This window comes from Mus pahari, chromosome 5, assembly GCF_900095145.1.
Source record: "Mus pahari chromosome 5, PAHARI_EIJ_v1.1, whole genome shotgun sequence".
Lineage (NCBI taxonomy): Eukaryota > Metazoa > Chordata > Mammalia > Rodentia > Muridae > Mus > Mus pahari.
The window spans coordinates 65,096,673-65,122,944 of NC_034594.1; the positions used below are offsets into that span (position 1 = coordinate 65,096,673).

Consider the following 26,272-nt stretch of genomic DNA (forward strand, 5'->3'; position numbering starts at 1 on the left):
CGGGGGAGCAAGGCTTGGCAGAGATCATTATGTGGATTCTTGGCTTTTTGTCTCTCTATTGGCTGAGGGACATAGATAGATCTCCTCAGGGTGTGGGGAGAATATCTACCCATCCTTAGGGTATCTCCAGAAGTAGATTTCCCATCGTTCCTTGAAGGAGCTGCTTCCACTCATTTTTCAAAATGGAAGCTGGGGCAAGTTGCAGCCCCCTCCTGTCCCTCTGTTGAGCACCTCTTCATCTCAGTCCTTAGCTGACTATAACTTTCTTCCAGGAAGCCTTTGGTATTTCCTGGCTGCACGGTAGAAACCTGCATCCTGGACGTGTCACTCACCATTGGAAATGACTCCCAAGTGACGGCCGGGGGCCACATTTCATGTGTCACTGCCATCCTAGAGCCAAGGATATGTCTGGCAACCTGTTCAGTTAGATCAGGGCTCCAGAGAGGATCTACCAGGCTTTCCATCCTTTGAAATGCAATGCTATCCTTACGACAAGGTCTCACGTAGCTCTGCCCACAGCTGACATGTAAGGTGGTATCAGCACTGAGTCTTCCAGCTAGAGCATTTGTAACTATGTGATTCTCCTCTTCCCCTGTTTTGATTCCCCCTAATGCCCTTGACCTGACCTGTCTTTGACTCATTCGGTGTTGGGTTTTGCTGTTAAAGGTAATGCACCCCCTCCCAAGAAGATCACGTCCTGGTTTCTCTCCAAGGGGCAGGGAAAGACACGGGACGACTCTGCTGACTATATCCCCCATGACATCTACGTGATTGGCACCCAGGAGGACCCCCTTGGAGAGAAGGAGTGGCTGGAGATACTCAGGCACTCCCTGCAGGAAGTCACCAGCATGACATTTAAAACAGTGAGCAGCTGGCCAGGCCCAGGGTGGGGAGACAGCAGGCTCTTCCAAGCATTTCAGAAGTCAGACGGGATACTTCCAAAGATGTATAGGATTGCTCAGGGGTACCCCACTTTCAGAGTCACAGATGTGCCATCCTCACAAGTTGATGGGGTCCTGAGTCCGCCATCTTCCCTACTCCTGCTGAAAAGGATAATATTTACTTCCGAGATGCATTTTCAGTCCCAGCTCTCATTTCTGAGGTGCTTTGTCTTGTTTCTAGGCATTGTTGGAAGTTCCCCCCGAAAGCTAGGGTGTCTTACTCCCAGGGCGGAAGCTAGGGTGCATCCCCTTTGGGATGTTCAGGGTCCCAAAGGTGTACCTCAGTCCTCTGTTGCAACATCGTCTCCCACCACCACCGCCGCCAGGTTGCCATCCACACCCTCTGGAACATTCGCATAGTGGTGCTTGCCAAACCGGAGCATGAGAATCGGATCAGCCACATCTGCACTGACAACGTGAAGACGGGCATCGCCAACACCCTGGGTGAGCATACGGGGGAACCCATCCCTGTACATGCTCCTCCTTTTCCTCCTCTTGGCAATGTCCCAGGTTAAACCATGAGAGTCCTGTCCTGGGATCCCTTTGTCTCTAGCAAATCCAGATGGTTTTCCCTGCAAAAACTCATCCAGGGTCTATACCAGCTCTGGCAATCTGGCTAAAACGTGGGTTCCGTCTCACTAAGTCTCAGATGGTTTCCATTCTGACAAGCTTTCAGGTGACATTAGTGGCAGGCAGCCAGTCCAGGGATCCCACTTGGAGAAGTGAGAATCTAGATAGGGACTGGCAAACTTCCACTGGAAAGGGCCAGATGGTGACTTTTTTAGGCTTTATAGGCCACATGCCACTATCCCTCTTAGCAACTGTCACCTGAAATTCCCCGGACTCAAGAGAAGAGATGAACAAGATGGCTGTGATCAGACCAGGGTTGACCATGGCCTTTTGGGTGCTGACCCAGGAGAATCCCCAAGAACCCTGTAGGAAGTAGAAACTGACCAATGCTGAGTAGGTAGGCACAGAAAACAGAAATGAGAGCAGATAGGATGCATATGTGGGCGAGCAGGGTCCATACTTGCAAAGGTGGCCTCTATGGATATGCTAGTCTGTTTAGGAGTATGTGGGTCTGTGCATGGGTGGTAAGGGGGCAAGGTGACATTGGATGTGTTTGTGTGTTCATGTGAATATGTATATGTGCATGAGTTCATGTGAGCGTGCCCCGAGTATTTAGATATTTGTGCTTGTCGATATATCTGTGTCTGGGTCTTTTATGTGAGTCTGTGTTTCTGAATGGATGGCTGTGTGCATGGGATTGTCTCAGGGTATGTATGTGAGCACAGGCACTGGGCTGTACATGAATGGGGGGCTTTGACCTTGGGAACAGGACAGTTCCCACAAAACAAAACAAAAACAAAAGACACAAGATTGCTTCATTTGAGAACCTGTGCTTTTCTTTTCTTTTCTTTTCTTTTTTTTTTCGAGACAGGGTTTCTCTGTATAGCCCTGGCTGTCCTGGAACTCACTCTGCAGACCAGGCTGGCCTCAAACTCAGAAATCCACCTGCCTCCACCTCCCGAGTGCTGGGATTAAAGGCGTGCGCCACCACGCCCGCCCGGTTGAACCTGTGCTTTTCTGCTGACAAAGCTCTAACTGTCCTGTCTGGACTCACTCATCCTTTCTTGCCTGCTAGCAGTCATGGGGTTAGCCTGAGCTCCATCTCCTACAGAGCATCCCTGCCTGGACTTCTTCCCTCCCTGGGTATCCTGCTTCTCTCACTGGCCCCTGCACATACTTTCTTCAAATGTCTCATTGAAAATTAAAGCTGTTTGTTAGTCCTGGCCCTAGATCCCACTCCTCCCTACAGAACTTAGTCTGAGTGTTTGCCCAGTATATGCAAGGTCTTGGGTTAGGTCCCCAGTACCAAAATTAAACAGATAAAAGACATACATGCTGTTTGGATTGGTGGTAAACCCATGTCTACTAACCCCTGCCTTCCAGAGTTTGTCAAGCACATATTTCTAAGCCCCAGAATCTCTGATTCAGTCCTACTGTATTTGCCTCTCAAGTGAAGTCTCTGGGGCTGTTCTGCTGGCCTAGGGAACATACTTTAAGAACCACTAATGTAGAATAAATTAAAACATCAGCAAGGCATGTGTGTGAAAGAGAGATTATATCTATATGTGTCTGTGTGTGTCTGTGTATGTGTCTCTGTGTCCATATTCTTGGGTGTATGTGTCTGTGTGTTTATATATGTGTGTGTGTATGTGGGTGTACATGTACATGTGTGTATCTGGAGTGAACGTTTTTGATCCCACAGGAGTGGATCCTGAGTAGATAGTCATTCAGTTGCAGGAGGAGGCACCTCCCAAATCCCAAGGCTCCAGGCTGCTCCATCCCTCCTTGTCCCTCTCTGCTCAGTACCATGGCCCCAACATCCTCATAGCCAGAAATAGATGGCAGCATTCTCCTTCCTTTCTCCTATATAGAAAATCACAAGGCTGCTACCACCTGCCAGTCACTGGCATGTCCCCACCCCCACCCCCGACCTATCCACTCTCCGCTCTTTCCTCAGTCTGCTTCTCTTTCTCCTTGCTAACAACTTTAGTACCCTTTACCTCACCTCAGCCTCTGACCCCTTGGCAAGCCTGCCTGGCTGACATTCTGCTTCTTTTCTTTCTTCCTCCCTCAGGAAACAAGGGAGCTGTGGGAGTGTCCTTCATGTTCAATGGAACCTCCTTGGGGTTCGTCAACAGCCACTTGACTTCTGGAAGTGAAAAAAAGCTCAGGTAACGGGAGCCGTTCCCTCCACGCACCCAGACAACCTTAGCCTCGCACACCCTGGTGCTTGCCCAGCCTCAGGTCCTTCTGGACCTCTGCTGTCTGAGCAAAGACAACTGTAGTACAGTAGAGACCTCAGGTATATGTGACTCTTGTCTGGAGGACAGAAAACATGTTTATGTCATCAACCTAGTGGACCCCTTGAGCCTAGTTCATTTCTAAAGGAATCCTATAGCTCAAAGCTCATTTTGTCTGTAGGTGCCTCTCTCATGACCATAGCCAGCTAGTACTATTGCTGATCGGTTTCCTGATGGGTAGATTCCTGCATGGAATCTAGACTCTGTGTACCCAGTTGGGTTTCCCAGGCACACTCAGGTGACCACTGGGACAGAGCTCGAGTCTAAGTCTCTGTTTCCCGCCTGTGACCTCTGGCTTCCTACTGTCAGATCAAGGACGGTACCCACGCTAGACATACTAGATGGCCCTTGTTTTCCTGAATTAGGAGAAATCAAAACTACATGAACATCCTGCGGTTCCTGGCCCTGGGAGACAAGAAGCTAAGCCCATTTAACATCACCCACCGCTTCACCCACCTCTTCTGGCTTGGGGATCTCAACTACCGTGTGGAGCTGCCCACTTGGGTAAGGAGACTCTACCTTGGGTAGAGCCGTAGGGGACAGAGGCTCTCGGGAGTCAGCTGTGGACAGAAAAATCAAAGAGATGCGTGAACACTCAGAACCAGGCTAAGGCAGCAGCCCTTCGTAGGATCTCAATACAGCTCCTGTCATGGAGCCTCTGCCTTTCTTCATAGTTCCCTTCTGCTTGTGTCTCCTTTGCCCCTTCCCCTTGTCACTGTCAATGTCTTTCCAGTCAGCCAGCAGCAGCTGGGCTTGATCAGGGAGCACGGGCATCTTAGGGGGCCAGCTCAGTTATCTCAACAAACCATGGGGGTCACTGGTGGATCTAAGGCATTGCTTGCCTGCCTACAGGAAAGGGACCAACAGATGTGCCCACAGGATGAGTCTAGAACCCACACACAGTTGTTTTGCATGCTCATAAAAGTTGAAGCAGGAGACAGCGTGGGGTGGAACAGCGAGTGCCCTTCTGTCTAGAAATCAGAGTTAGCAGCCTGTTTCCCTCCCACGGAGGGACTTTAATGTCTTCCCACACTCGAGTCCTGGAAGGGACAAAGGAAGCAAAGCAGGAGCTGACCCTGTTTTATAGGCAAGCACACAGAGAGGCTAGGAAAGCAGCTGAGAGGAGATTGCACATCATCCATAGCTGAGGTTGGACCTCAGGTGTCCCTCAACTCTCCACATCCCAAGCATCTCTCCATACGACCCATGTCCCTCAGTCCCCTCTGGGCTTCCAGCCACCATCATAGCTCTGCAGCCAGCTCACCATCTTCCTCACTAGGAACCCCCAGGTGACATCTTTCCTCAACTGGAAATGAGCAGGCAGGTAGAAGCATGAGAAGTTTCCATCCTGAACCTCCTGGGGGAAGGGCTGCCACAGCTCCACACTCACCAGGGCAGGAGCCCAGAACCTGGCTCAAAGCCACAGAGAAGTAGACAGGAGAGAGAACTGCTAGAGCCCAAGGCCAGCGAATCTCCACCCCCCCCCCCGGTCCTGCAGTGTGGCACCAATTCTTGCAATTAGGCTGGGTGGATGTGAAGAGGGAGATGCTCAGAGGCCTCAGAGCCAGGGATTCCCCACCACCACTAGTGGACTTACCACTGGATGTCCTTGTTCCCACAGAAAGAGCCAGAGAAAGCAAACGAGACATACTACCTGTCTTATGAAGTATTCCTAACAATGGTGTTCAAAAGCCGGTGTATAAAAACAACAGATCCACATGCAAATTTGGGCTAGCCTGTAGCTAGTTATGATGATGGTACAGCCCTTCCAGGCTTTCCTTATCCTTATAAAGTGATTGTGAGCCAGCAAACAGCATTCCTGACTGCTGGGTCCCGGGGCCCTGGTGTGGTCGTTGGGAAGTGTGGTGAGGAACATGGTCTAACCTGGCATGTCCCCATTCCAGGAGGCAGAGGCCATCATCCAGAAGATCAAGCAACAGCAGTATTCAGATCTTCTGGCCCATGACCAACTGCTCCTGGAGAGGAAGGACCAGAAGGTCTTCCTGCACTTCGGTGAGGGCACACTGCCTCTCCTTTGCTTCTTTTCCCACCATCTTCTCTCCACCTGAACATCCTGACCAAGGGAAGGGCCTGTGTCTGCAGAGGAGGGAAGCTGGGGGTGTTAGGGAGCCAAACTGAGGGCCATGCGTCTGTTTCAGAGGAGGAAGAGATCACCTTCGCCCCTACCTATCGATTTGAAAGACTGACCCGGGACAAGTACGCATACACGAAGCAGAAAGCAACAGGGGTGAGTCCTCCCAGAAGCCGCTCTCCTGCCCTGTCCGCCTCCTTTGCCCAACTCGCAGTTCCATGGTGGTTCCTAGAAAATGGGAAGTATCCCACCTCACCAGACAACAGCAAAAACAAAAGGCAGGATGCACAGCCGGGGCGGGGATGTAACTCAGTCATAGAGTGTTCGCCTAGTGTGCACAGAGCCCTGGGTCGCGTCTCAGCATCAAGTCAGGCATTCCAACGCTCAGGAAATAGAAGTAGGAAGCAAAAAGATCCAGGGGTTCAAGGTCACCCTTAACTACAATGAGTTTGAGGCCAGTCTGAGTTGCACGAGAGACTTTGTCCTCCCACCCCCAAAAGAAAACTTTCACATGCTGATTTATATCTTGGTACAAAAACTGCCACCAACTTGTACATTTAAAAAAACAAAGCCGGGCGTGGTGGCGCATGCCTTTAATCCCAGTGCTCAGGAGGCAGAGGCAGGCAGATTTCTGAGTTCGAGGCCAGCCTGGTCTACAAAGTGAGTTCCAGGACAGCCAGGGCCATACAGAGAAACACTGTCTCAAAAAACCAAAAAAAAAAAAAAAAAACACCAAAAAGCTGAATTAACAATGGCCCTATTCTAAGATGCTGAGAGAATTTTAAAGCATTGTTTCTTAACTATATACTAAGGCTAATTTTGTTTTGTTATGTTTTATTTGAAACAGGGTCTTACTATGTAACCCTGGCTGTCCTGTAACTTACTATGTAGACCAGGCTGGCCTCAAACTCACAGAGATTCATTTGCCTCTGCCTTCTGAGTGCTGGCATTAAAGGCATGCACTACTATGCCTAGCTACTAGTAAGGATAATTTTATGTGTATTAGTGGTTTTGCCTATATGAGCATCTGGTGCCCACAGAAGCTGAAAGGGGGTATCAGATCCCCAGAAACAGGAATCATAGATGGTTGTGAACTGCCATGTAGGTACTGGGAACCAAACCTGGAGCCGTCTGCAGGAACAACCAGAGATTTTAAGCACTGAGCCCTCTCTAAAACCCTTTTAAACGACAAAAACAAAGACACACACATACACACACACACACACACACACACACACACACACAAAATTCTGTTAGCTGAGACTAAACAGGTTCCCATGCATCTGAGGGTGGTAGTGCATACTTGTAATCCCAATACCTGGGAGACTTAAAGCAGGAGGATCATAGGTTCAAGGCCAGCCTGGACTACATGGTTAGACACCAAAACGCCACCAGCAAAACTGATTTCTTTGCTTCAGGACTTAGAATTTCAAAACATTATAGTTCTCCATTGATAAAGCCACAGGTCAAAGTAAACTGGTCACAGAACGACTATTAATATATTAATAAGGCCACACATGTTGAAAGGAACAGTGTTTGGGGAAAGATGCAATAAAATACTCTTGCGGAGGACCTGGGTTCAGTTGCCAGAAACAACATGGCTGCTCACAACCAACTGTAACCCCAACTCCAGGGGTCTAACACTCTTTTCTGGCTTCTGTGGGCACTGCACACATGTGTTGCACATACATATATGGAGGCAAAGCACTCACACACATAAAATATATAAATATATTTTAAATAGTTTAGCGCTATCTGAGTGTAAATTCCCTAAAGAACCAATGACAGCTGAATTTGATGATGACGGATGTCCTCATTATAGGGTGGTTTTGTTTTTACTAATAACAGTAAGAAAAAAAAAAAGCAACACACATGCTATAACACTGTCATGTTGCATTGCAGATGAAGTACAACTTGCCGTCCTGGTGCGACCGAGTCCTCTGGAAGTCTTACCCGCTGGTGCATGTGGTCTGTCAGTCCTATGGTGAGTGGAACACGGTGGGGTGCAGACTGGGTTTTGGGTTCTGAGGACAGTAGCAAGCCAAGTCCATAGATGAGCGAGTGTCCTGAAAGAGTTGGTGCATCTCTATCCCTCTTGGGCTGCGGTGTAATAAATCCTGCTCAGAGAGACACTTTAACTAGAAAGGACTTTTTGTTGTTTTCTTCTTACAGATTTATTTATTTTATATATATATATATATATATATATATATATATATATATATATATATATATATATACACACACACACACACACACACACATATACATATGTATATATATGAGAACACTGTAGCTATCTTCAGACACGCCAGACAGAAGAGGGCATCGGATCCCCATTATTGATGGCTGGGAGCCACCATGTGGTTGCTGGGAATTGAACTCAGGACCTCTGCAAGAGCAGTCAGTGCTCTTAACCACTGAGCCATCTCTCCAGCCCTTGTTTTTGTTTTTTAAGGCAGGGTTTCTCTGTGTAACCCTGGCTGTCCTAGAACTCTCTCAAATTCAGGCTTGCCTCTGCCTCCCTAGGTCTGGGATTAAAGGTGCACACCACCACTGCCCAGCCTTATAACTTTTAACTGCGGCTTTTTCCTTTTTTCTTTTAATTGAGAATTTCATACAGTTGTATGTACTCTGATCAAATCCACTCCCCGCACTTCCTACCCTCTAGTTACTCTCCTACCCTACCCAGCATTCCATTCTCCAAACTTCATATAGCTACCCTCCCTCTCTCCTTCTCCCCATCTCTCTCTCCCCCCTCCCAAACTCAGTTCACTTAGTGCTATCTGTATGTGTGTGGTTACAGCAGCATCTACTGAAGCATGGATTAACCTTTTAGGAACCAAATCCCTGAAGAAAATCCTGTCCTTTGCCTAGTCGCCATCAACAGCCAAGAGCTCCTTAGCTAGGGGTGGGACTTCATGAGCCCCTCTCCCATCAGTGCTGAGATTTGGGCTGGCTTGATCTTGTGCAGGCCTTGTACTTGCAGTCATAGATGTTTTGGTTTGCTCTGCTATTTAACAAATGTGTCACTGCATATATCTACTACCTCTGGCTCTTACAGTCTCTCTACTGCCTCTTCTGTAATGACCCTTGAGCTTTGGAGGAAGAGGGTATGATATCTGTGTCCCATTTAGAACTGAGCAATCTATAATCTTTTTCTCTGTATGTTGACTAGTTGTGGGTCTCTGTGTTAATCGCCATTTAGTGCAAAAAGGAGCTTCTCTGATGAAGGCTAAGAGATGAGTATAAAGATGATAACTTAAAGGGCAATACACTACTTAGCAAAATAATAGTAATAGGTTCTCCCCTAAAGCCTGTGGCACAGCTAGTGACGAGTTTGTGGCCCAGTTAGTAGTAACCGACATGAGTTCTATCTCGTGAAGTGGGCTTTGGATCCAATCAGAAAGTAGCTGGTTACTCCCATATTTGGGCCTCCATTCTACCAGTAGGCTTATCTTGTTAGGCCAGTAGTTACTGTTGCTTGCAGGGTTCACAGGTGGGTAAGGGTGTGGAATATGTCCCCCCTAATATCATAAATAGGACCTTCTGGTACTATTCTTTTTAAGAGAACCAGACTGAGTTTGAGCCATATAAAAGTGATATTTTATCAGGTATAAAACAAGTAACTACCAGGTATTCACATGGTTCAACCTAATGCGTATCATTAAGTATGCCCATGCAGATTTGGAGGGGCTTAAGAATATTTCATTGTGGGGCTGGAGATATGACCCAGCAGTTAAGAGGACCTAAGGTTGGTTCCCAGAACACTCACTGAGTAGTTCACAACTACCTGGAACTTCAGCTCCAGAGGATCCAACTACCTCTTCTAGCCACCAGGAGCATCTGCATGTGTGTGTGCGCGCGCGCGCGCGCACACACAGACACAGACACAGACACACTTTAAAAGACAAAAGGAAATCTTAAAAAAAACAAAACAAAAACCCACAAATGTCCAGGCCATGGCACTCAACCCTCATCCCACAACAAACCACAGACGAGCAACTCATAAGCCAGAGACCTCTGCTAGGCAGCTCTTCATCATGCTGTCCAGCTGAGCCCCCAGACCTACCCATCCCTGAGAGGAGGGAAACCGGTTGGGAGGATTTGGCCACTGACTAGCATCCACCTTATGGTCCCCACCCTCTCTGGAGACCATTTAACTCTGACCCCACAAATGAAGGTGGTTTCGGTTCCCTTCATCTGTATGTATCTGCTGTTGCCCTGGGATACTTTATCGCATGCATTACAACCCCCTTCCCCTGCTCTTGAGCCCTGTCTCCCAGAAGTGGCCTCACTAGATAAACTTCATATAGCACCTGTAGATGTGTGACACAGAAGCATCTCTTACACTCACAGCCTTGGCCAAGGCACTCTTCTGCCTTCAGAACCTGAAAGTGGGGCAGGAGCTATATATTGCTCAGGGGTAGAGTATTTTCCTGCCATGCATAAGGTCCTGGCTTCCATCTCTAATATTTCCCAATCCAAACAAACAAAAAATCCAGAAAGAACCCATCTCCCATCCTTTACCAGGACTCCTTCCTCAGTGTTTCCTGCTTGTCTGCCCCCGCCAACGCCTGATCTCTCCAGCCCTGTGACTCTCTTTCTAGCACTACACGGAGTCAGTTATATGGATACCTACTCCCCCAATCCTGCAGCTCTGAGCGCCCTCTCGATTTCTGTCTCAGAAGATCCTGCCAACTATCTCCATCAGTCAGAATCCTCTGCCAAGGGCCAAGTGATAGAGGCTCATAGAATTGCCATTATTAAACCAAGCAGTAGTGGCACGCACCTTTAATTCCAGCACTTGGGAGGCAGAGGCAGGCGGATTTCTGAGTTCGAGGCCAGCCTGGTCTACAAAGTGAGTTCCAGGACAGCCAGGGCTATACAGGGCTACACAGAGAAACCCTGTCTGGAAAAAAAAAAAAAAGAAAGAAAGAAAAGAAAGACAGAAATGCTTTCTCTCCCTTGCAGGCAGTACCAGTGACATCATGACGAGTGACCACAGCCCTGTCTTTGCCACGTTTGAAGCAGGAGTCACATCTCAATTCGTCTCCAAGAATGGTAAGCAATGGGCAGCATCAGCTTTTCTTGTTTTCCTCAAAGACAAGGTGCCTAGGGCATTTATCATCTGGTTGCAGCTACCAATTGTCTGTGTTAGATGTAGGTCCATCCTTTCCTTCCCACAGGACCACAGTCTGCCCTACCTGATCTCTTCATGTTCAGGCCACCACAATCTCAGTCCAGAAAACCATATATGTATACATACATACATACATACATACATATATACACATAGTGTTTTAAGTAAGTTTCTTCTGGATAAACAAGTGCTTTAAGTTTCTCTCAATTGTGGCCCATTTTATTTAATTCCATCTAAGTTTAAAAACGGACTCTAATTAAAGAAAATATTAATCCAGTGTTAGTGTGGACGCATAGTAGGTTGAGATGGTGAAAGCTAGGTTGGTGGGATGTGGATGAAGGAAGGGAGGGAAACTGTAATCAACTCACGCTTCGAGCCACAGGTATGGTTGCAAACTGCCCAGCCCAGCCCTGGTTGCTGAGCTACCCTTTTTGCAGCAATGGCTGGGTGTGCCTGTTAACAAGTCCATCCAGTCCAATCTTAGGTGACCAGGAAGCCATGCTGTCATCTCCTCTACCCACCTCTGTGCAGCAGATAACTGATTTAGGGATGCTGGGTATGGAGAACCCAAACACAGAGAACAGCTGTCTCACTCTACGGTCTCTGTGCTGAGGGATGTAGACAAAGCTAGACCACTGTCTCTCCTCCCATTGGGTCAAACATCTGTGGATCCGATGTGACCTCCCTTCTCCACTGAAGTCTTCACACCTGTCCCATCTCCTTCCTACATCTGGCCACCTTTGTAGCCTTTAGGCTCCACCCCTTCCTGCTCGCACCCATCTCCCCCCCCCCCTTCTTTCTCTGAGTTCTTAGCATTGGAAGAGTAGCCTCTGTCACCTCCCTCTTTGTCAGGCTTGGTTTCCTTCTGCTGGGACTCAGAGCATAGCAGATGCTTGAAAATATTGGTCACCAGTGTGGAGCTTTGATGAAACGTTTGTCTAGGCAGAGTCTGGTGAAGGTGATGTGGGGTTTAGAAGGAGAAAAAGAAGGCTAACGGGCATGGTGGAGGTTGCTCTCAAGTGGATTAGAATTTATATGGAAAGATAGAGCACTTGCTTAAAACCAGCTCAAGACGAGTGTGATGGAGCACTTCCGTGGTGGTTCTAGCACACGGGGGCAGAGGAAGCAGGCTCAGAGATTCAGTTTGAGTCTGACTAAACTACATAGAGTTTGAGACCAGTTTGGGATACATATAGCACCCTGTCCTACAAAACAAAAAGAATGATTAAAAAAAAAAAAAAACAGATGCTGTGTAAATAAAGTAAATATCGTATAAATTAGCATAGTTATAACCATGATAGCTGAAGGCCAGTGAGTCCCAGATTCCAGAGTAGAGACTGGTTATATAACTGTGTCTGAGGAAGTAAGGGCAGGACTTCCTAGCTGTGGACTCAAAACAGGAGATTTGGGTGATGAGCCTCTAACTCTCTGCCAGAACTAGTGGTAAAATTTGGTTGTGTTAGCTCATGCCTTTAACCCCAGCAACTGAGCTTGAGAACTTGATGCAGGAGGATCACAAGTTTGAGGCCAGCCTTGGCTACATAGTGAATTCTAGGCAAGCCTGTTCTATATAGCAAAAAGGAGAGAGGGACAGATGGAGAAGGAGGAAGGGGGAAGGGAAGAAAGAGAGAGAGAGAGAGAGAGAGAGAGAGAGAGAGAGAGAGAGAGAGAGAGAGAGAGAAAGAAAGAATATGAATTAATTAGTTGGGAGACTAGAGTGAGGTTGAGAGATGGCCTGAGGTCACACAGATTGTTGGCAAAGCTGGGATCATAGCCATATCTTGGGCCCTTGCTGTCTTTACTCTTTCTGACCTGCATCCTACGTGACCAGCTTGTGACAGACCAGAGAAGCTGTGGCTTCAACAGAGATGCTGAGCTTGGGTAATAAGTCATGAAGCTTTCCTTTAAGACAAAACTCTTGCCAGGCAGTGGTGGTGCATGCCTTTAATCCCAGTACTCAGGAGGCAGAGGCAGGCGGATTTCTGAGTTCGAGGCCAGCCTGGTCTACAGAGTGAGTTCCAGGACAGCCAGGGCTACACAGAGAAACCCTGTCTCAAAAAAAAAAAAAAAAAAAAAGACAAAATTCTCCTTCCAACCTGGACATTTCCCATCTGTGGGCCCTCAGAGGGAGCCTGGCATAGAGGGTGCACAGAGAGGAAAACCCCACAAAGAAGCTGGAACCTCCATCTTCAGGTACAGTATACAAATAAATCCTAGTCTCCCATGCTCCAGGTCCTGGCACTGTAGACAGTCAAGGGCAGATCGAGTTTCTTGCATGCTACGCCACACTGAAGACTAAGTCCCAGACTAAGTTCTACTTGGAGTTCCACTCAAGCTGCTTAGAGAGTAAGTGCCTTGTGAACTACCCTTCGCGGGAATTCTTTCACATAAGTACTTTTCCATTGATAACTGGTTGATTCCTCACCCAGTTCTCTCCCTCTGTCTCTCTGTCTCTCTTTCTCTCTCTAATGAGAATCCATGGATGGACCTCAGTGGGCTCAGCAAAGGTGTGGTACCTATGGGGCTACTCAGTGGTTATGAGGCTCTTGTCCCACCCCTGTGGTCTGTTCTTCTACTGCCTCAGCCCTCCCTCTGTCCCCTCTGCCCCCTCATCCCCAACTTGTCCGTCAACATTCACTTAGCAGAACCCATTTGAGTTTCCACCAAGCTGGGTTCTTGCTCAGTGAGAGCCCTGGGCAGAGCTCCAGAATGCTGAAGATCTAACAGGGCCTAAACAGCTGCTACTGCCTGCTTCCTGTTGCCCTGGCCCTCCCCTTGCCCTTTCCGTATTGTGGCTCTTTCATTGTGGGGCTCACTGTGACTGGGAGCAAGGTAGAGATAGACAGGTGGCAACGTTGAGCACCCCCCAGGCTAATGAAGGATCCTTGCTATAGAACTTCTCCAGACAGTATGTCTGAAACTCCCATGCAAGAGAACTATATGCTTTCTAAGTCTTCCTGAGATGGTTTGGAGAGTGATGAGGGAAGGGTAGGAACCAACCATGCAAACAGAGACACAGACTGCTTGTAGAGCCCAGGAGAGCTACCAGCCTTCTACCCCCTCACACCTTTCTGTACCTTCCTTCAATGCATCCCCAACCTTCCTGGGACTGTGCCACCCTCACCACAACATCCTGAAGCCCCGGCTCAGCAGCCAGGGTCAAAACAGTTCCAACGGGAATGAGGGGCTTTGTGCGGGTGTTTTTAATAAACTATCGAGACATTTGCATAGATTTCTATGGAAACAGCATATTAGGAGGCTTAAATTAGAATTTCCAAAGGCTGTTATGTTGAGTGGCGTGGGAAGTGGGACGAGCTGTCATGCTTCCCAGTCTTCCTGCCTGCCGTGTGATGACTTCTTTGTTGCCTGGGATGTTGCAAAGAGGAGTCAAAAAGGAGGGGGGAAATCTCTTTGATTTTTCCTAAAAATAAATAGACTGTGTTGGCAAATGACCATCCTTCAAACAAAAACAGAATCCCCAGAAAGCCTGACTCCTAAATGGTTTGGAGGCCTCAGAGACATGAGAAGGGAAAGACAGTCCTCCGTGGTCGAGAAAGGCGACCCTTGGAGACTTTTCTGCCTGATTCTCACTCTGTGGTCTGCAAACCCAGCTTCTTATTCTCTTCTAACAGGTTTTGTCAAGAGTCAGGAAGGAGAGAATGAAGAGGGAAGTGAAGGAGAGTTGGTGGTACGGTTTGGAGAGACTCTTCCCAAGGTAATACAGGAAGAGAAAGTGCCTGGGGCAGAGGGCTGAAGCAGTGCAGGCTAGTGTGCAGGCTAGTATGCAGCTGCAGCAGTGCAGGTGAGTGTGCAACTGCAGCAGTGCAGGCAAGTGGGCAGCTACAGCAGTGCAGGTGAGTGTGCAGGCTAGTATGCAGCTGCAGCAGTGCAGGCAAGTGGGCAGCTGCAGCAGTGCAGGCGAGTGTGCAGGCTAGTATGCAGCTACAGCAGTGCAAGTAAGTGGGCAGCTGCAGCAGTGCAAGTTAGTGGGCAGTTGTAGCAGTGCAGGTTAGTGTGAAGCAGTGCAGGCGAGTGAACAGCTGCAGCAGTGCAGGCAAATGGGCAGCTACAGCAGTGCAGGCGAGTGGGCAGCTGTAGCAGTGCAGGTGAGTGAGCAGCTGCAACAGTGCTGGCTAGTGGGCAGCTGCAGCAGTGCAGGTGAATGGGCAGCTGCAGCTGTGTAGGCTAGTGGGCAGCTATAGCTGGTCTGCCCAGAGTGCAGATTCAGCAGGTCCATCCAGACTGTAGCCATCCCAGACCAAGACCAGCTTAGACACTGTAGTCAAGGGACTTAGGGTGTGCTTCTCATCATGGATAGATGACCTCTATATTCCTGAGTGGGTTACAGCCCTGCTGTGCCTACTCCCCTTTGGTTATTACCCACTTAGTGCTCACAGCGCTTGAGATTGGATCTAGGCCCCTGCAAGCGCTAAGCACCCAACCATTGAGCTGTGTCCCTGATAACCCTGGACACTTTAGCAGCAGGAAGTTGAGGGCTGTGTTGACATCCAGGAGTCTGTCACTCACCAAGCCACACCTCCAGCAAACCACAGAATATTGCAAGCCCAACTGGAGGTTTGTGGCAAGGGGACACATTTACTCAGATGGGGAGCAGGCCTATGGTGTCTCCTCTAATGCAGCTGTAGACCTTGGAGGGGCAGGGGGAGAGGGATGGTACTGCAGGTCTCATTTCAGACCTGGCTGATGGGCCTTCCCTTGGCCTCTGGGATATGCAAAGAATGGAAGGAAGAATGGAGCCAATGGACCAGGGACCTGGAAGCTCAACTCAACCCAGTTTAGGAGATGGGGCTGGGGCAGAGAAGAAAACTATCCCTCACTTGGCTGAGCAATGGGGTCTACCTGCTCTCTTGGGCATGAAGAGTCAAGACCTGAGTTTGTTTAAAAGAACATATTCAGTTCCATTTTACTATGTATTCATTTGTAAGCTTTATTTATTTATTTTATGTGTGAGTGCTCTATCTGCGTGTACATCTTCATGCCAGAAGGGGACATTAGATTCCATTATAGATGGCCGTGACCCACCATTTGGTTGCTGGGAATTGAACTTAGGACCTCTAGAAGAGCAGCCAGTGCTCTTAACCGCTAAGCCTCTCTCCAGCTCTCACGATGTATTCAAACACCAAGACTCATGACCCCCATTTACCTGTCCTGACCTGTCCTCACCTGTGGACTCTAATCTGGTGTCTCCTCTGCAGCTAAAGCCCATTATCTCTGACCCTGAGTACTTACTGGACCAGCACATCCTGATCAGCATTAAATCCTCTGACAGTGACGAATCCTACGGTAAGCATCTCAGGCCAGGGACCTTACCTTACCTTACCTTAGCCTCTGAAGTGACGGTGGTGGTGGCTTAGCCTTTCAAGAAAGTCTGGCACTGCCCATCATACTCTGATGCTGCCACTTCCTCTGTCCCAGAGGGACTTTTCCTAGTGGGTTACCATCCCTGCTCCTTGTCACTTCTGGGTACCACTGCCAGCAACCTCCTGCTTAGCCTTGCTGAGTGAGCTGCAGGTACTATGTAATTTAATCTGTTCCCCAGTGAGTAAATAGGTAAACTGAGGCTCATAGAGGTCAAGTGACTCCCCCCAGGTCACACAGATAGTTCTCAGCTGAGCTATGGCTTGAGCCTGAGTCTGCCTGTGCCACCATGCCTCTCGTTTGTCCCCAGCCAGCTCCTCAGACCCAGGTGCAGGACATTAGCCCCTCCCTGATGCCAGGCCAGCTCTCCAGTCTGTCTCCTTTTCCTTTCAGATTTTTCCTTGTACAGATGTTTTAGACTGACTTACACTCTTACCTGTTTATCTGATTTTGTGTATTTCTCGTACTGTTTCAAACCTTGGGAAGTAAGCTTTCCCTATAGCAACCAGATTAACATTTAATACCATTTCTTAGATGGATTTTTCTAGGATTTAATTTTTCCCTCAGCATTGATCTGTATAGAGTTCTTTTTCCTATGAGGCTTCAGACATTCTGCCCCAGATTGCTAAGGCATCGATCGAAAGGGTTTGTTGGTAATCCCTGCCTGGCCACTCGTGTCAAGGAGCTGTCTCCCAGTGGTACAGCCATATCTCTGAGCATGCTCCATATCCGTCTAATGCCAAGATGTTGATGCCGTCTCTCCTTTCCCCAGGTGAAGGCTGCATTGCCCTTCGTCTGGAGACCACGGAGGCTCAGCATCCTATCTACACGCCTCTCACCCACCATGGGGAGATGACTGGCCACTTCAGGGGAGAGATTAAGCTGCAGACCTCCCAGGGCAAGATGAGGGAGAAGCTCTACGGTAGGCCAGCCAGCCCCCTCCTGGCTTTCCCAGAGGCCACTGCACTAAGAACATGTCCTTCCTCTCAGCAAAGCTATCGAGTAGCTATGATCTGTGCCTTCAGAATAGAGCATGGTTGGAAAGTCTAGGGTAGCATGCACTCAGGAGGCTGAGGCAAGAAGATCGTGAGTTCAAGGCTAGCCTGGGTGATAGAGTGAGACAATGTCTTTGATGAGAAGAAAACAAGTCATCTCATTTAACTCTCACATCTGCCCTGTGAGTCAAGTATTGTTATCTCTACTTGGCAGATGGAGAAACTGAAGCTAGATGACTGGCTTAATGTTACAAACTCAGGCTAAGCCAAGTTCATCTGGGGCCAAGCAGGAGTTGGTAGACACAGTGGTTGCTTGCTTGTCATGAAAATAACAAGTGTAGGAACTCACAACATGGGGTGCAGGGGTGCCTCATGCCAGGGAGGGCTCTAGTGCACCAAGGGCCACTGCTTCTGTGCATGTGACTCTCCTGTGCCCCATGAGAGATCTTTCTTTTCTCTAGTAGGACAGTGTGTTGAACAGATAGTGGGTCATCACCTAGCAACCACATTCCAGAAATAAAGCTCTGGGTTCCTTTAAGCTCATTTATAGGGGTCCCCATAAACAGATTAGCTCTTATAGGGTAACTCTTTAGGTAACCTAGTGGTTGTTCTAAGTTTGTTCTAATCTGACAAGAAATGTTTGTTTTGTTCCTGGCTGAGCTAACAAGGTAGAAGTATTTCATGAAATAACAAACTGGGTCATAAGTATGTGTTCATCTCTTTCTGGACCCATGGCAGGCATCATTAAACAATTACCGAGCATAAGGATTTTGAAGCCTGAAAATCTTGCTTGAAATACCTCTCCCAGTAGCCACTATTTATGGTCCAGCTTTGGCCTGCAAAGAGATACCACTTTGCCATTTCTAACCCATGCTGTGGCTGGGCTCTCAAATGTTTTCATTCCTAAATGTTCTCTTCCAGACTTTGTGAAGACAGAACGGGATGAGTCCAGTGGAATGAAATGCTTGAAGAATCTCACCAGCCATGACCCCATGAGGCAATGGGAGCCTGCTGGCAGGTAGTCAAAGCTTGCTAAGACTTATTACAACTAGCTGGGCTGTTTGAACCAGAGTCCAGGAGAGGATAAAATGGAGCTCAGGAAAGCCAAGATCAGAGGAGAAGAAAGGCTGTGGCCCAGGGGAGCCACTCTCCTACCTCAGTTTAACATCCTGATTTCAAATCCTCATCTCTGGGAGATCAAAGCCTTGGAGAACATTTCCATGTAGGAAGGGCTCAGCTCAACCAGCCTTTAATGAACGCCTACTATATTCAGGAAGAAACCGTGTAAAATACAGTATAGTCCATGACCTACAGACTTACCACCAGCTAGTAGAAGGATGTGCAGTCCAGGAAGAAGGAGCTATAGATCACTGACTAATTCCAGGACAAAAGGTGCTTCTCCTGTGTCCAGGGAGGCCAGGAACATAAATGGTCAAAAGTCACCATCTATGACTTCCTAGTTTCATTTCTGTTGCTGTGGCAAGCGCCCTGATTAAAAGGTAGCATGGGGAGGAAAGGGATCATTTGACTTTTTCAAGCCCACAACACAATCTATTGTTGTGGAGAAGTCAGGGCAGAAACCTAAAGTATCACATCAACAGTCAGAGCAGAGAGAATAAACACACACTCCCTTGCTTGCTCTCAGTTTAGCTTTCTTCACTCTTACACAGGTCAAGGCCCAGCCAAGGAAATGGTGCCACCCACAATGGACTGAGCCTTCCTACATTAATTAACAATGAAGACAAGTCCCTATAGACATACCCACAAGCCAAACTTATCTAGTTAATGTGTCATAAAGACTCTCTTCCCTGGTGATCCTAGATTGTGTCAAGAGGGCATTTCAAACTAACCAACACAGGGGGGTGTAGTAGGACATGCCTTTAATTCCAGGACTCAGGACGTAGAAACAGGTTGATCTCGTGAGTTCATGGCCAGCGTTTTCTACACAGTGAATTCCAGGACAGTCAGAGCTACATAGAGACCCTGTCTCAAGAAACAAAACAAAACACAGACTAACAGCACAGTGACTAACAGGGAAGACGGATTGGAGAGTCACCTGGACGTTCCGGTCTATGTTGTTTCCTGATATCAGAATCACCTCTGTTCCCTGATGTGCTCTTGTTAGTCCTCCTGAGATGGAGCCCAGTGCGGAGCAAGGTTTGGTGTGTGACTGCAAAGGTTGCCTCGCTTGGCTCCGGACTGTCCCCTCCAGGTTTTTTTTTTTTTTTTTTTTTGAGACAGGGTTTCTCTGTGTAGCCCTGGCCATCCTGGAACTCACTTTGTAAACCAGGCTGGCCTCAGACTCAGAAATTCGCCTGCCTCTGCCTCCCAAGTGCTGGGATTAAAGGCGTGTGCCACCACGCCCGGCTGTCTCCTCCAGTTTTAGGACAGCTGCCCTCCTTAGCAACTCTAGCCTCACCCTCTGTGGCTGCACACTCACCCTGCCATTCCGATGCCTTACGTGGAACGTGCAAGCCAACATGTCCCACGTGACTCTCCAGTCTGCCTGGGGAAGCGTACTCTTGACCACCTCTCTCACAGCCCCGGGCCCTCCAGGTTCTCATTCTGCTCTCCGTATGTCCGACTTGTCTTCAATGAACCCCACAGCAGGGCAGTCTCTACCCCTGACTACAGGGCCTTAGCATGGACCTTTGCCTCCGCATAGAGCATCCTCCTTTCTTTTTCTCTCTTCTGCACTTCATATAAATTCAATCCACAGACAGCCTTGAGTCAATCTTCTCCAGCCACATTCTACCTGGTGGGTCTCCAATCTCCTGCTTGTCTCAACTTGATCTCTTATTTCTCTTTGCCATATTACATACATACTGGAATGAAGGTTGTGCCCCAGAAATGAAGGTACTGAGAGACTAAGAAGCTGAGGAATATTTTCCTCAGGCTGGTGCCAACCAAGAAGGGAAGAGGCTTCAGGTGTGCCTCCACATCTTCCTACAGGGTCCCTGCATGTGGTGTCTCCAGCCTCAATGAGATCATCAATCCAAACTACATTGGTATGGGGCCTTTTGGACAGCCCCTGCATGGGAAATCAACCCTGTCCCCAGACCAGCAACTCACAGCCTGGAGTTATGACCAGCTACCCAAAGAATCCTCCCTGGGGCCCGGGAGGGGAGAGGGTCCTCCGACCCCTCCCTCCCAACCACCTCTGTCGCCAAAGAAGTTTTCATCTTCCACAGCCAACCGAGGTCCCTGCCCCAGGGTGCAAGAGGCAAGGTTAGTGTCTTCTGAATTTTGTGTGTGTGTGTGTGTGTGTGTGTGTGTGTGTGTGTGTGTGTGTGTGTGTGTGTGTGTCTGTGTGTGTGTCTGTGTTTCTGCTCAAAAGCACCCCTTGGGGGTCTCCCAAGGATGATGGCCTGAAGAGGGCAGAGTTGTAATAGGTTCTGCCCACTACTTTGGCTTCTGCCTGTCCAAAACAGTCAGTGCAACTTGATTTTAAAGGGGACTGGGTTAGGACTTGCCAAGAAAGGCATCTTCTTATAAAAACTGCATTTATTCACAAAGACATTTCTCAAACCAATGACATTCTATGCCATCCTCCCCTCCCTGGAGGTCTCAGTGGGAAAGAGGTGAGGATTTCCGAATAGACACCATTGTCTATCCCAAATCTCTCTCTTTCCTTAAAAACAAGCATTCATGTTCTCATATATAACTATCTGGGGGCTGGAGAGATGACTCAGTGGTTAAGAGCACTGACTGCTCTTCCAGAGATCCTGAGTTCAATTCCCAGCAACCACATGGTGGCTCACAACCATCTGTAATGGGATCTGATGCCCTCTTCTGGTGTGACTGAGAATGACAGTGTACTCACATACATAAAATAAGTAAATAACTATCTGGATCCTCCTGCTGGTGGCCATTGGAAACATACATTGGGACTAGGAGCCCAAATGAAGGCAGAGCTGTCCTCCTACAGAGGGAGCCGACCAGAACAGGTTTAGGAGCAAGGACCACGGAGATGAAGTCCCTAAGCAGATATGGGAAACACTAGGTGGGAATCCCATTCCTACAGGATGACAGATGGCCAAGTGACATCCAGACCTAGTTAACAGTGACACAGATGAGTCTCCTCCCCAGCTGCCTTGAGCATTTTGTGGTGACACGGGCTCTCACATTCAGCCTCTTTTCTGGGTGCTGTTTCTTTTCTTCCCTTTTCAGAACTTCAGTTCCTTAGCAGAGCTAACTCATAGTAATGAGGAACCTGTGCTGGAGCATCGTCCACAGTGTGGTTCTCCTCCAGACCCTCTAAGTCAAATGCCTATACCAGGCCTGCCTGGGGATTCCTGTGGAGAGACACTGACAGTCCTGTGCCTTAGCTGTTAGCTGAACTAGCTGAAAGGTGGGAGGGTAGGTTCCTTAGCCAGATTGAAGTCTACTTCCTAGGAGCAAGGGAGAAATGGCCTCAGCATCCCTCCCCGGGAATGAGGATCAAGGTATCCATCCAGTAGGTACTGAGATACTTGTTTGACAAAGGCAGTCTCTTTCCGGACCCCATGAAGCAAAGCTAGAAACAGCCACAAACAAAGGACAAGTTCATGGAATACTCCTCAGAGGTTCCCAGAGTCAAAGTCACTTTGTGCTTCACATGGTGAACAGAGCTTGGTGGGAACATGTCCCCTCCAGCCCCAGGTGACAGCATAGGGGTAGACATCTATCAGGGAGCAAGCTACAGGACCAGGGGGCAATAGCCACCCATCCCAGCTTGCCCGAGGCTGCCCCAACTTTAGCATTTAAAAAGTCCCATCTCCTGGAAAACGCTTCAATCCTGGTAAGCTTGGACCACTGCCATCTGAGCTCAAGGCTGTGTGCTGAGAAAGGTGACTCTGCTCAGGCCCTGGCCTGCATCCATAGGCTGCTGCACAAGGACTGACTCTGCCCCCTGGATAAGAGCTTGGTTTCCTGTTGCCTATACTCAAAACTCTTTTTTTGACTAAAACTCATGAGTTTAATCTGTTTTTCCTAACTTCCATTAGGATAGCAGGTGCACCCTGAACAAACACTCTGCTGGAGGGAGCACCGTCTAGCTTCTATCTCATTGGCTCCATCCTGGGGCCTCTCCATCTCTATAGCTGAGTGGATAGTCAGGTGCCAAGCCTTACACACGCACATGGGGTTGGGGGGAGTTGCTTGCTTCTGTCCACCCCAGTAGCCTCAGAGACCAGAAGAGGACATTGGATTCCCAAGAACTGCAGTTACGTACAGTTGTGAGTTACTATGTAGATGCCAGGAATCGAACCTGGTTCCTTTGGAAGAAGAGCAAATCCTCTTAATCACTGAGCCAACTCTTCAGCCCAGCATGGTGTTGCATGCCTTTAATCCCAGCACTCAGCACACAGAGAGGAGGGCGGATCTGTCAGTTCTATATCAACCAGGGATACGTAGTGAGTCCTGATGTTTTAAAAAAAAAATAAAAACTCAAGGCAAAAGTCATGTAAAATTATCCCATGGAAAATAAGTAATTTGGAGGCATTTCTTTGGTGCATGTTGTATGATCACTATTGTAGTTAGTTCCGGGGCATTCTTATCACCCCTAAATGAAACCCAGAGGCATGAAGCATCTACTCCCCATGTCCTGACTTCTGAACACGTTTCTTCCCCATCTCTTCTCCTCTTCCCCATGGTTCCAGACCTGGTGATCTGGGAAAGGTGGAAGCTCTGCTACAGGAGGACCTGCTGCTGACGAAGCCCGAGATGTTTGAGAACCCACTGTATGGATCCATGAGTTCCTTCCCTAAGCCGGTACCCAGGAAAGAGCAGGAGTCTCCCAAGATGCTGCGGAAGGAGCCCCCGCCCTGTCCAGACCCAGGAATCTCATCACCCAGCATCGTGCTCCCCAAAGCCCAAGAGGTGGAGAGTGTCAAGGGGACAAGCAAACAGGCCCCCGTGCCTGTCCTTGGTCCCACGCCCCGGATCCGCTCCTTCACCTGCTCCTCTTCTGCTGAGGGCAGAATGACCAGTGGGGACAAGAGCCAAGGGAAGCCCAAGGCCACAGCCAGTTCCCAAGCCCCAGTGCCAGTCAAGAGGCCTGTCAAGCCTTCCAGGTCAGAAATGAGCCAGCAGACAATGCCCATCCCAGCTCCACGGCCACCCCTGCCGGTCAAGAGTCCTGCTGTCCTGCAGCTGCAACATTCCAAAGGCAGAGACTACCGTGACAACACAGAACTCCCCCACCATGGCAAGCACCGCCAAGAGGAGGGGCTGCTTGGCAGAACTGCCATGCAGGTATGTAGAGCTGTATGTATATGGTGTATGTGCATGTGTGCGTGCGCATGCATGAGTGTGTGTGTGTGTGTGTGTGTGTATGTGTGTGTGTGTGTATCCTTGGATGTGCTCTGTGAAGAGGGGCTAAACCTGGGGTTTGTACCTGGCATCTGTCCCTGTTCCTGACTGGTCCTACAGGGCATCTGCAGTGATTCTTGAGAGTGACAGAGAGGAGCTGTTGACAAACTCCTTCACACCTGTAGAGTAAGGGAGTCTAAGTCATTTATATTTTAGTCTTATCATCCTTAATTAGGGTATGCACTTAAAACATTCCTGGTATTTTAGAGACCTCAGGCAGAATATCCCCTTCCTATAGAATAGAATTATTCTAGAGCAGAACTAACAATGACTTACATACACACACACACACACACACACACACACACACACACACACAGTTGTGACTGGACAGGATAGTATACTGCTATAGTCCCAGCACTCTGCACGTCTAGAGCAAGAGGACTGGGAGTTCAAGGTCAGCCTGGGCTCACAGCCAGCAGCAGTGAGAGCTAAGGTTATAACTCAGTGGGAGAGTACACAGGAAGCCCTCAGGTGAATCTCCAGTATCACAAGGAACAGACTCTAGAACTAGTTGACTGGCCATTCCATTGGTGTGTATATTGCAGCATTGAGGGTCAAACTTGGGGCCTTACACTAGGCAAACACTACCACAGTCCTATGTTGGATTTAAATCCCAAGTATCCACTGCACAGCTCTATGCCTTTTTAAACTGTCAAAAAGAAGCTATTAGTGTTATCTGTTGTATAGATTTATGGGGAGAAATAGATTATGCCATATACTATTATTGTATATGATCATTTTTACAGTTATCACTCGTTTGAAACTATATACAACATATATCTATTTCATAGGTACTGTGTTTGCAATATATGCATGAATTAGCATATAAGGCACTTAGGACAGTGTGGCTCTTTCACATTAGCCTGACCTAACTTACAGCACTAGGGGTCAAATGTGGCCTGATAGCCCTTTCTGTTCTCATCTTACAGTGAGCTGCTGGTGATGGGAGCCTGGAGGGACAGCACAAAGCAGACCCGCGCCTCTCTCAGGATGCCTCTTGGAGGACCTCCTGCTAGCTCTTCTTGCCTAGCTTCAAGTCCAAGGCTGTGTATTTTTTCAGGAAAGGGCCTCACTTCTCTGTGGTCCAAGGAGTGTGCTGCTGGCTGTCACACTGAGTGGCAGATGCTGAAGCTGGATGACAAACGCACGCCATATGGACAACAGACAGCTGCACCTGGGTCTCAGAGCTTTGATTCCTGGGCCTTCTTCCAATCACCGTTTTAAAGAAAGGAACTAATGGAGCTGCTCATCCAAGGGTGAAGATATAAATAATAATATTATTAATAATAATAACGGTCAGGTGCCATGTGCTGTGTTAAGTGCTTTATGAACATTTGTCGGGCTGGCCTCCAGAGCTGAGGTATCAGTCGGTCTGAACCCTATGCCCAGACCCACTAATCCCAAATGGTGGGTCCTGAGATGTTTAAACAAAGCATTAAGAAAACCAGCGCTCTCTGAGAGCTAACAGGCTGGGCTCTACTGCAGGGACCTGAACAGTCTGCATGCCTAAGTGGCACAAGGAGCCTGGCCCTGTCCAGCTTCAGAGATCCAAGCTGCTTTTCGCTGGGGTTCTGTCGCAGGCCTGATCCTCATGGTTTTTATGGGGTTTCGAGTCTGCCAGAGTCAGAAATCAGCTCTAACTCTCCAGTGAAGAGATCTGGCCTCAATCTAAGCCAGCCAAGTCAGGCCCCTGCTGAGCCTATGGACCAATGAATACTCCCTGTGCCACTGGAGGTGGGCAGCTATCACCATACCCTGAGTTGGGCCAAGCCCACCCCATCCCTGCCCTGCAACATTTCTGATGTACCAAGGAAGAATCTCCACCATAGTCCCCAGTGGCTGAGCTCTCCAGCCTGCTATCAGGGAAGGTGAGCCTTGGTCCCAGGCTCTCACAATACTGCAGCTTCTTCTTCCCAAGCTCTGTGGTCACCCTGTGTCCTTGGTTACCAGGAGACTAGGGTGGTGATATCTTTTCTTGTCTTGCTTTATGATATATCAGGATTAATGTAGGAAACCAGACCTAGATTATTCAGGAGAGTAGGTATATCCCCTGTGTTTCCCAGTCTGAGTGACCAATAAATTGTGCCTTTCTAACTGGGCCTCCTGACTGTGTGCCATCTTCCTGATACCCGGGGCCACAATTCTTCCCTGTGCTATAACTACTGCAGAGACACTTTGGGGCAGGGAGACGAAGCTGAGAGTTCCTGATGGCCAGAAATATAGTATCCTCACCATGAAGACAGTCTGAAGATAGACATGGACAAGGGTGGATATCAGCCCTTTCACGCATATGTCTCTGTGGGACTCCAAATGTCCTATAGCCACCCAACTTTCACAAGTGTTTTCTGATATTGGCTGATAACATCCCACAAGTTCTGATTATTCTAGAGACAATAGACTCATACAAACCATCCCTGAGACGTGGGTTCGAAGGTTAGGGAATAGCCTCCAGCCAGAGGACCAACATAGATACAGCTTGGCATCACTTGCAAAGTGCC

General features: G+C 48.5%; 1 protein-coding gene across 1 annotated transcript in view; it reads left to right on the forward strand.

Moving 5' to 3' along the window:
- Positions 1–25,875, forward strand: part of Inpp5d (inositol polyphosphate-5-phosphatase D) — a 108,004-nt gene extending 82,129 nt beyond the window's left edge. Inside the window, exons 12-27 of the mRNA XM_021197872.1 lie at positions 667–863; positions 1,268–1,385; positions 3,586–3,682; positions 4,177–4,315; positions 5,716–5,824; positions 5,971–6,059; positions 7,806–7,887; positions 10,878–10,967; positions 13,279–13,392; positions 14,679–14,761; positions 16,263–16,350; positions 17,198–17,347; positions 18,342–18,438; positions 20,373–20,648; positions 23,060–23,654; positions 24,704–25,875. Coding sequence (XP_021053531.1) covers positions 667–863; positions 1,268–1,385; positions 3,586–3,682; positions 4,177–4,315; positions 5,716–5,824; positions 5,971–6,059; positions 7,806–7,887; positions 10,878–10,967; positions 13,279–13,392; positions 14,679–14,761; positions 16,263–16,350; positions 17,198–17,347; positions 18,342–18,438; positions 20,373–20,648; positions 23,060–23,654; positions 24,704–24,706 — 2,327 coding nt within the window. The 3' untranslated portion in view covers positions 24,707–25,875. The remainder of the gene's footprint in view (positions 1–666; positions 864–1,267; positions 1,386–3,585; positions 3,683–4,176; positions 4,316–5,715; positions 5,825–5,970; positions 6,060–7,805; positions 7,888–10,877; positions 10,968–13,278; positions 13,393–14,678; positions 14,762–16,262; positions 16,351–17,197; positions 17,348–18,341; positions 18,439–20,372; positions 20,649–23,059; positions 23,655–24,703) is intronic.
- Positions 25,876–26,272: the final 397 nt, after the last annotated feature.